Raw genomic sequence first — 10436 nt, forward strand, 5'->3', positions numbered from 1 at the left:
CGACCGCCTCTGCTCTCTACCCGCGCCGGCGCCGGCGCCGCGGCTCGTCGGAGGAGAGGCGCAGCACTGCACGAGCGAAGTCGGTTCTGACCGGCGACGCGATTGGTTTACAATGAACCAAACATGATTAGCGGTATGAGATTAAGAAAAAAAATTGAAAATGAATTATCCGGCCGGCTTGCAATGCTTGAGAAATTGAAAATGGATGTGGTAATATTCGAATCAAGACGTCCATGGGAATGGATGTGGTAAATCTACCCATTCGTTTTACAAATACAAATATAAATGTGTCCACAAAAATGGGGTCTAATCTGCATCAGTCTATTATTTTTTATATATTCGTATCGGTTCCGGATCGAAAAAAATATCCCATCTACATTTGTATTCGAATAACATTCGCTTCAAATTCGTATCCAACAACATCAGTATTCGTATTTGTTTCGAAAACATGAAAACAAATGTGAGAAGGATACTATCCAACCCGCATTCCATCTTTTTCCACCCCTTAACTTATGCGGGCTCTTCTCACAAATTTCTGTTTTGCACTGCCAAGCTATACCGGAGTCTGGCTGAAAATTTTATGGGAGCGCACTTGATATGCGTGTTGAGGTGGATTGGTAAGGATGTTCAGTTACATTTAATCTGATTCAAAGCATAGACTAGTTTCATTTCAAACTGAACCAACATAAATTTCTGAAAAAATAGGCCAATCACGCCGACTTTACATGTCGGTGGTGCCAAGCTTTTGAATCAATGTGGGCGCAAAGTGCTTGACCTTTTGTTCTGTGTTCATGTGTTTTTCCGTCTTAGGAACTCATGTTATATCAATAGAGATGTAAGTGGGATCCCACCAAAATCTCAATTGTTATTTATTTTAAATTTCTTGTTCATATTTTGGGATCAAATTTTGAATTAGAAATAACAAAGTAAATTGTATGTGGAATTTTGGTGGGATCACACTTGACACCTTATATAGTACTCCCTCCGATACATATTACTTACCACTAAAATGGATGTATTTACAAATAAAATATGTCAAGATACATCTATTTTAGTGTCATGTTATGGGTTGTTGGAATTGTTTTCAGACTCGCTTTGTTAGTATGACCCTTTTTCTCCTTAATTAATGAAATGGCAAGCCTTTTGGAACTTTTAAACAAAAGTTTCTGAAACTAAGCAAAAGTTTCTAAAACCACAACCCTAAACGGGAAAACATCTGCACAAATGACCAGGTTCAGAGAAAGCTTGACTTCCATAAAAACGAATACCATAGACAGGAAAATGCAGGGATTTGTAAAACAAAGTGGTAGTTTCAAAGAGATCAAATGCTTACCAGCATGAACTTGCTAATACAGCACCAAGAAATTCAATCAACATGGAATATGATTCACTTTCAAGATGCCTTGATGGTGAAATGGTAGACACGCGAGACTCAAAATCTCGTGCTGAAGAGCGTGGAGGTTCGAGTCCTCTTCAAGGCATAATATGGAGAATGCTCATTCAATCAGCATTCCCCGTAGAAGTATTCCGAAAATCTGCGCCTGGCACTCTCCTCTATCTTCTGAGGTTGCTGCCAACCGCAAAAAAAATGTAAATACTACATTCCAGCATCACGATTTCGGTATGATGCATATCAGCAATTCATCATGTGCAAGGTAAGATGAAATGCATGCAAGTATGAGCTCATTAGGCATTTGCACGTTATAGCTGTTTAGGTCCATTACATAACATACGTGGTAGCCTCAGATTCAGGTTTCAAAAATATCAAAAGCGTAGCTACACCGAAGCACCGACGGTCCCAAACTTTCTACTAAACTACATTCCTCAAATCATGGCATCATAATCATCCAGTGCACCGTTATACTCCATGACCTTCTTCTTGATCTTCGAGGTATCCACCCAGGTGATGAAGTCCTGCATGTTTCTCGTTACAAGAAAGGCTGGATCTGTGACCGTCTCTGGGCCTACACGCACATGCCCTTGTTGGATGTAGGTGACAGCCTCTTTAAGGTGTTCCGCAAACTTGAGCTTCACCAGAACTGTTGCGAGTCTACGCCTACAATAGTTCAGCAAACGATATGGTAAGTGAAATATGACATATCATATTGCTTCATAGTTCTTACAATACAGCTACTAGGGCTATCGAGTGATTCATGTCAATGAACACCTCTAAAAGACTACGTACTGCAAAACAAAATGCACAATTTAATGAAGCTAACAATGATCGAAGGGTAAATCATTGCTGTAACGCAGGGAGGGACCTGCAGAAGGCGCTCACTGAAAGTTTCTCGCAATTGACCAAGCTCTTTTTGGTTGGAATTACACCCATATTGAACCTGAAATTTAAGAAAACTTCCTTAGACTACGCAAATGAGCAGGAAAGTAAAGTATCGAGGATAAACTAAGCGGCAAGCAAGAAGGTAGAGTGCAATTTAGGGAACGATCTATCTATGATCTGTGCAATATTGCAACCGATTTGTATGACTATGCTGTTGATTATATGACAATGCGATTACTATTAATTTGTATGTAAAAGAATTTAGAAAGTTCAATTTTGGAGATTGGTTAGGAATCGGGTTTTTTTAGCGGAGTAAATATACTCCTCTAGAAGAATAGGAAGCCGTTTACACATCTATCTAAATTATACTCCATTCATGTTTTCCCAATTATAAGTGATCGGTTAGAGATGCTCTTACAGCTTATCGATCAGCATGTCCGTCATCTCGATTCTGAAAGGGTCCCTGGGATCCATTTGCTTTATGATGTTCACGAGCTTCTGCGTCATGCAGCAGATCCCATTGTACCTGCCGGGACACAACCATCACAAAGTTAATTACAGAACAACACCCAACAAATTGCTCACGTAGACGACGATATCTCCAACTGAAACACGAGCAGAACAAATCCTGGAAGCGATCAGCACAATGCGAAATTGATCCATAAAGCAGTGGAACAAATAGGGGATTGATTAGGCGAGAGCGGGCAGCGTGTATACTTCTTGTAGTCGTCCCTCTCGACAAGGATGTAGCGCTGCGTGACGGCGGCCTCGCGGTGGCCGCCCTCCCGCGGGTACTCGGGGAAGTTGGTCCTCTTCAGTAGCTTCCTCTCGTGGAACCCGAGCTTCCTCATACTCTCTCAGGCAAGGTATCTGTCGTCGAGCGTGGGAAGCGGCGGTGGCGATCGGTTCGGTTCTTCGGTGTTTTAGAGGAGCAGCCAAAGGGAGGAGAGGCGCACGACGCGGCGTGGTGGCGGCGGCGGATGGCGGTATGGCGGCGACGGGCGCCCGGTGTTGCGATGGTTCACGGGTGGCGGCACATAGGGTTAGAAACGGGCGAGAATTTGGTGAGGGTTCTTCAACAAGATCTTTTATTATTGTTACAGCAAAAGGATTATTGTTACAGCAAAAGGAAAATGTTGATTTCGAGCGGGCATGTCTCGCCAAGAACAATGCAGGATTTGCAAAGGATCTGAAGGAAATCTGATTCGTTTAGACATTCTTCGTCGGACGGAGGGAGTATATTCCTTTCATTCTTAACGTGTTTACAACTAACCTGTGTATCTAGACAAACTAAGATATTTATTTTTCGATAAATGTAGTAATTATGTGTAATTTCTGATTTTTTTAACACATAAGGGCTAGAAGGGTCTCGAATCCACATTATAATGGCGGCGGGCAACCTTTATAGAAAAGACCTCAAAAAAAGGAAAATTACAACATAGACCAATTTTTTTGCACTAAGAAACCTGAAAGACATCGCAAAAACATGATCGAGTCCCTGGTCGCCGCTGATAAAGTTGGGCTCCCAGACACGGCCATCCGTGCATCCACCTCGGACAACACCACTTGGAGATGCTTGGACTTGCTCAGCCGCATTGTACCCATCGAAGATCCTCTGATGTAGGAGAAGAAACTTGAGTTATCAAGCTTGAGGGCAGCAGGGCCATCCCCATGGACGTAGATAGGGAGGCGAGCCTACGACGTCGCTTGGAAGCTGTTGCAGGAGTTGCATATTCCGTTGGCTCCCAAAACCTCATTAGGCTCACAAGGGCCACGGTACTCCTCATCTCCTTCCTACCATCACCACAACCGACCAGAAGGCTGAGAGATGCACCGACCCCGCTGATGAAGAAGCGGTCACCAAGAACCAGCACCACATCGACCTTGACCTCCACATATGGAGGCTGTACTTCAAGCTTATTAAAAAGAGACGACGCAGAGAAACTCCTCCCCGTCTCCGGCTCCAAACTCTGGAGCTCCATGGTGAGGAACAACACCACGACCAGTCGACTGACGCAGCTCAGATGCATCGGCCAACTAGATCCCTTCGACATAACAACACTCTCCTAGATCTAGAGTACCATACTAACATGGGATGCTGCATCGCCTCTCCCAATCACTCCAGCTGGCGATGTCACCGGAGGACGGCGAGAGGGGAGCTGGGAAGAGAAGAGGACTCTCAAGGTGTAGATAAGAGAGGAGGGGAAGAAGGAAAGTGAGAACTATCTCGTTCATTCACTTCCTCATTTTTTTTAAAGGTTTCTTTCAAGAATAGGAGTCCATGACGTTAAAAGCATTTCTTTTTTGGAAAAGGGTGTAACTATTTCTCAGTGAACCGAGAACTAACTTCGTTCTCAGTTAGATGATGTCATCAAATCTCAGTTGCAGCTCATGTTCCAACTCATGACTAACACGAATCACAATGCAAATCTAATAGTTGGGATCATTTGCTTTGTTACGTCCCCACTTACAGCTGAAAAAAATATCAGTTACGACCCCATTTGTAAACCAAAAAAGACTCGATTGCAACCAACCTTTTACAACTTATATGTATAAATCACGATGTATCAAACAGTGTAGGACTTGAGCACGAACTTAGAGAACTAGGAAATCCCCAAAAGGGCTCGTACGGACCATAATTGGTTGTACTACACGATGCCAACAATCTAAAACTTTAAATACGCTTTAAGTGTCGTTGTCTATGTGTCGTGCGTATCGGTGGATGGCGTTTTGGGAGGCAAACTTAATCAATTTTACCTAAAAAAAATATACGACCTGCGACATTTTAGTTCTAGATTGTTTGAATACCCCGGGTCAGGCTCCGTTCCCGTCACCACCCCGAGGCGACCGGGGCGCCCCACCTCGCCCGAGAGGCACATCGCCCCGCCTCCCACTCCTCCCCGGCCGCCGGGCGAAGCCCTCGCGGTGCTAGCGGCGGCGGTGCTCCTCTTCTCTCCATGCTAGGCGGCCCGGCGGGGCAGCCCCGTCCTATCCGCGGCGAAGCGCGGCGCAGTCTCCGGCTGATGCCGCGGGCGGCGGGCCGTGCGGTCGCAGCGGCGCCTCGTCTCCACGCTCCGCATCGCGCCATGGTCGCTCCCCTCCCGCGCGTCAGGCAGGCCAGTTGGGGCGGGCCGCGGCCTCACAGTGGGGGGCGTGTCGGCGATGGCTTAGGCCGGCGCTGCTCCGGCTCGGTCCTAGCGGCATGGTGGATGTCGACGGCGGCGGCGCCCCCGCGTGGTGCTGCTCCAGCCGGCGGCTGTTGTGGGCTTGGGCCTTAGGGTTTCGGCCAGATCTGGGCTTGTGGGCCCAGATCTGGGCCTGGTAGGGTCTGGCCGGAATTCCTTCAGTCGTAACGGGCGTGGTGACCTTCGGTCGCGGCGTTGGCTATCGGCCCCGGATATGTTGCTCTGCATTGGCGAAATCTTGCAACCTCTACGTCCGTCTTGTCCGGCTTTTTCTGGAACAGGGTTCCTAAGTCGGCGCGTGCTCGCCGGGTAGGCAGCATGTACTGCAGCTGCTCTTGCAGCTGTAGTTTCTCCCTCCGATCTATTGTGGTCGCGCTACTGCAGGGTTTGGCATGCTGTGGATGTTGCAGCCATCGTGGTGTCGCCGATCCAGCGTCGAGCGACGACTGTTTCCGGGTCTGGCCGGGTTGGCTAACCAGCTCTTGCGCCCCTCCTGTGGGTGACTTTGGCTGGGGCTAGGTCATAGTGTGGCTTGGGTTGGAGGTGCGGTAGCGAGTTTTGTTATGTCCGCTCTGCATCCTCGCGACAGCGACCAGATTTCAACCCGGTGGGATCTAGGCGAAAGCTACGCATGGCCTTGCCATTGCCCGTGACGGCGTCACCTTTCAGTTCCCTTGGTGAAGGCGTCCCGATGTGGATCCCCCGTTTCGAAGTGATGGATTTCGTCCCTCCGCCTCAACCTGCTAATCTTGATGGCCCCACTTTGGGCAAGCTTCTCTTGTAGTGTCTTGTGGATCACCCTTTGATCTCTCGCTGGTGTTCCAGTCCCCTCGCGTCGTCAGCCTGGCTGCCTATACACGACCTTGCTTCGGTAGCTGATTGCTCGCTTAGTGCCTTGGGGGGCTCTGCTAGGTCGTAGTTTCGGTCGGTGTGCTTATCCCAATGCCAGTGGAAGGTGTTGTGTTTCTGTTCTGGACCTAACCCGAGCTCGGGGGTGGTGGTTCGGGGTCTGGGTGAAAGCTTTGCAGGACCTCGGTCTCTGCCGACGACGATGACGCACTCGTGCGCCATGCACCTTCTTGGAGGAGTCGCCCAAGACCCCCTCCCCTTTGGATCCTCAAGTTCTGCTAGGCTGTTGACCCGTCGTCGAGTCCCCCTTGAGTTGTGGTGTTGATGTTTAGGAGGTTTGTCGGCGTGGACTAGGACGTGCTCGCTCCGGTGCAACAGAAGACAAGGCTCCCTCAACCAGACGCTTTTCGGCGTTCTTTTGTGTTGTCTTTTGTTGTTAGTTTTCGGTTTGCGTTTGGTGTGTGTTGTATCTCTTGGTGTAACTCCTGGCCGGTTTATGGCTTCGTTAGTTCAAAGCCGGGCTCATTTCGAGCCTTCCGTCTAGATTGTTTAAATACAAGTGCAGCTCTGAGGTTGAATTGAAGGAGATATGCCCAAGAGGCAATAATAAAAGTGGTTATTATATATCTTTATATTTATGATAAATGCTTATATATCATGCTATAATTGTATTAACCGAAACATTAGTACATGTGTGATATGTAAACAACAAAGAGTCCCTAGTATGCCTCTTAACTAGCTTGTTGATTAATGGATGATTAGTTTCATAATCATGAACATTGGATGTTATTAATAACAAGGTTATATCATTATATGAATGATGTAATGGACACACCCAATTAAGCGTAGCATAAGATCACGTCATTAAGTTATTTGCTATAAGCTTTCGATACATAGTTACCTAGTCCTTATGACCATGAGATCATGTAAATCACTTTTACCGGAAAGGTACTTTGATTACACCAAACGCCACTGCGTAAATGGGTGGTTATAAAGGTGGGATTAAGTATCCGAAAAGTATGAGTTGAGGCATATGGATCAACAGTGGGATTTGTCCATCCCGATGACGGATAGATATACTCTGGGCCCTCTCGGTGGAATGTCGTCTAATGTCTTGCAAGCACATGAATAAGTTCATAAGAGACCACATACCACGGTACGAGTAAAGAGTACTTGTCAGGAGACGAGGTTGAACAAGGTATAAAGTGATACCGATGATCAAACCTCGGACAAGTAAAATATCGCGTGACAAAGGGAATTGGTATCGTATGTGAATGGTTCATTCGATCACTAAAGTCATCGTTAAATATGTGGGAGCCATTATGGATCTCCAGATCCCGCTATTGGTTATTGGTCGGAGTGAGTACTCAACCATGTCCGCATAGTTCGCGAACCGTAGGGTGACACACTTAAAGTTGGATGTTAAAATGGTAGAACTTGAATATGGAATGGAGTTCGAATATTTGTTCGGAGTCCCGGATAAGATCCCGGACATCACGAGGAGTCCCGGAATGGTCCGGAGAATAAGATTCATATATAGGAAGTCATTTTATGAGATTTAAAATGATCCGGAAGGTTCTATGAAAGGTTCTAGAAGGTTCTAGAAAAGTCCGGAAGAAACCACTATGGAAGGCGGAGTCCCAAAGGGACTCCACCTCCATGGCCGGCCAACCCTAGAGGGGGAGGAGTCCCAAGTGGACTCCCCCTATGGGGGCCGGCCACCCCCCACATGGAAGGGGGGAATCCCACCCCAAGTGGGATTCCCACCTTGGGTAGGTTTCCCTATCACATGGAAGGTTTTGGGTTCGGGTCTTATTCGGAGACTTGTAGTCCAACACTTGGGGCTTCCACCTATATAATGAGGGACAAGGGGAGGGGGCCGGCCACCCCAAGAACCACCAAGGTGGCCGCACCCCTAGTGGCCGGCGCCCCCCTCTCCCAAACCCTAGCGGCCCTCTCTCCTCCACCACATCCCGCACGCTTAGCGAAGCTCCGCCGGATTTCTCCACCACCACCGACACCACGCCGTCGTGCTGTCGGATTCAAGAGGAGCTACTACTTCCGCTGCCCGCTGGAACGGGGAGGTGGACGTCATCTTCATCAACAACCGAACGTGTGACCGAGTACGGAGGTGCTGCCCGTTCGTGGCGCCGTGATCAAGATCTTCTACGCGCTTTTGCAAGCGGCAAGTGAACGTCTACCGCAGCAACAAGAGCCTCATCTTATAGGCTTTGGAATCTCTTCAAGGGTGAGACTCGATAATCCCCTCGTTGCTACCGTCTTCTAGATTGCATCTTGGATTGGATTGCGTGTTCGCGGTAGGAAATTTTTTGTTTTCTATGCAACGTTATCCTACATGAATTTGGTCAGCGCATAGGACCAATGCAGGTAGAAATGGAACCCATAGAAGATGAGATTTTATGAAACCTTGATTGACCTTTGTAGTGTCAATAAATTAAGGAAAGAAAAAGATATTACACCATGAAATTCACTATCCATTGACTACCATTGCGTAAGTTTGAAGTCAATGAGGTGAGGGAGCAACCCTGGCTAATAGCTCCACTACAACCGAGGGGTAATCGATGATGAGTTGCTCAAATCCCCCGCTCTTGAGAATCGCTTTTAGATTGCCTTTAGGTGGAGCAAGGAAATTGTAACATGCGTCCCTGAGCGCAGGACAACCATGCCGGTGAGCCAGCTCCAGAGTAGCAGCCACGCTGCTCGTGCTAATGTGTAAGCGTAGCTTCTCCGAACAGACGGACTTGAGCCTCTCAAGGTCGTACCTGTCCGCCGCAACGAGCAGATGTTGAGTCATGGCGACTCCGTCGTCGCCCTGGTCGACAGCAGGCGGTAGGTTGCCTCTGTAGATGAAGTCGAGCATCGCCTTGAACACCTGAGGCTCCATGTCGTGGATCCGAACCGAAGGGGCGGTGTTCTCTCTCATTGGCCCGGTGAACAACGCCGCAAACACCGGCGACTGAGCAGCGAGGAACCGCCGGTGCGCCCGGAAGGTTTCGTCGCCGACCTCGAGGGACACGTCCGTGGGCACGTCGTCGGAGATGAAGCGGATCAGACCCTCGTGCACGTCGGCGGGTACATGAGTCGGAGTAGGACTGTTCGGCGGCGCCTCCTCGTTCAGCCGCCGGTCGATTATGGGCACGCGGAATTCGCACCTGACGCTGAAGGCATCGTCCCTGAGGTAAGCCGACTCCTCCAGGGCCTTGTTGGTGATGAATCCGAGTCCGTAGTTTGATGGTTCGGCGTAGATCATCCGTAGGGTGCTTTTGTACTCCGGTACCGGATTGCCGTCCGGGCCGAGCAAGAAGATCTGGTAGACCACTGGCACTTCGTCTTCGTTGGCGGCGGCGTCGCGATCATGGTACAGTAAGAATGTTACACTCCCGTAGTCTTTTGGTGAGCAGCCGTTAGGGTAGTACCGCAGGTACCAGCGACGGCCTCCGGCGACGAATTTTGCAGATTTGATGTACGTGCCGCGGAAATAGCACATTTTGGTGGTGGAGTAGCCGCTTATCACCATATCGTGAGAGACCGTCATGCTTGTTGCGACTACTGCAGACGCAGTGCGCGGCAGCATGCCGCCGCCGGAGGATGACATCGGACGCAGCGGAACGTTTGGCTTCAGTTACACCTCCGGCCTGCCTCTGCGCGTCTCTTTATTTTCTGCAACTAGTTACAAGGCTATGATCTTCCGTGCTTATAAAGAGCAACATCGGCCGACTCTGGATCGTACAGGTGTACAACTTCTCTACGTACACGGAATCTAACAGCTACTAGTACTTAGAGCATGTCTAACAGGCCCCTTACTTTTCTGCCCCGTATAACGCTCGAAATTCGCCCCGTATAAAAAAAATGGTCGATCAGACACCGCTCCGTCTAGCAGAACCCGTATTTGATCCCGTATATTTGTAAATTTAAAACCGCGGGAAAGTTTCATTCATCGTTCGTCGATCATACATAGAAATCGACGTACCTACATACATACAAAATGCGCGATAGGATCGCGACTTCTAGTCGGAGAGGTCGATGATGAACCCATCGGCCTCCGCCTGCGCCTGCGCCGCCCGCGCCTCCGCCTCCTTCACGGCGGCGATGGTCGCCGCCTT

At 48.7% G+C, this 10436-nt stretch overlaps 2 protein-coding genes and 1 non-coding gene across 3 annotated transcripts; 1 reads left to right on the forward strand and 2 right to left on the reverse strand.

Moving 5' to 3' along the window:
* The first annotated feature begins 1400 nt into the window (after positions 1-1400).
* TRNAL-CAA (transfer RNA leucine (anticodon CAA)) lies at positions 1401-1481 on the forward strand. The gene has a single exon. It is a non-coding gene; the product is annotated as a tRNA-Leu (tRNA).
* A 244-nt stretch (positions 1482-1725) lies between these two features.
* Positions 1726-3316, reverse strand: LOC127300388 (uncharacterized). The gene is made up of 4 exons (XM_051330494.2): positions 2996-3316; positions 2697-2804; positions 2262-2336; positions 1726-2056 (listed from the first exon to the last, which is right to left on the reverse strand). Exons 1-4 carry the CDS (start codon positions 3127-3129, stop codon positions 1825-1827), a joined length of 549 nt encoding a protein of 182 aa, XP_051186454.1. The 5' UTR covers positions 3130-3316; the 3' UTR covers positions 1726-1824.
* Positions 3317-8836: 5520 nt separating this feature from the next.
* Positions 8837-9928, reverse strand: LOC127303699 (BTB/POZ and MATH domain-containing protein 3-like). The gene has a single exon (XM_051334407.1). The coding sequence runs from the start codon at positions 9926-9928 to the stop codon at positions 8837-8839; it is 1092 nt and encodes a 363-aa protein (XP_051190367.1).
* Between the last annotated feature and the right edge of the window lie 508 nt (positions 9929-10436).

Source organism: Lolium perenne, chromosome 5 (genome assembly GCF_019359855.2).
Source record: "Lolium perenne isolate Kyuss_39 chromosome 5, Kyuss_2.0, whole genome shotgun sequence".
NCBI classification, from domain to species: domain Eukaryota; kingdom Viridiplantae; phylum Streptophyta; class Magnoliopsida; order Poales; family Poaceae; genus Lolium; species Lolium perenne.

Coding starts and splice junctions, on each gene's coding strand:
- LOC127300388 (XM_051330494.2), bottom strand. CDS start 3,129: ATGAGGAAGCTCGGGTTCCACGAGAGGAAGCTACTGAAGAGGACCAAC. Junction 2,805..2,995: donor GAGAGGGACGACTACAAGAA/GTATACACGCTG, acceptor GTGTCCCGGCAG/GTACAATGGGATCTGCTGCA. Junction 2,337..2,696: donor GACATGCTGATCGATAAGCT/GTAAGAGCATCT, acceptor CTTAAATTTCAG/GTTCAATATGGGTGTAATTC.
- LOC127303699 (XM_051334407.1), bottom strand. CDS start 9,928: ATGTCATCCTCCGGCGGCGGCATGCTGCCGCGCACTGCGTCTGCAGTA.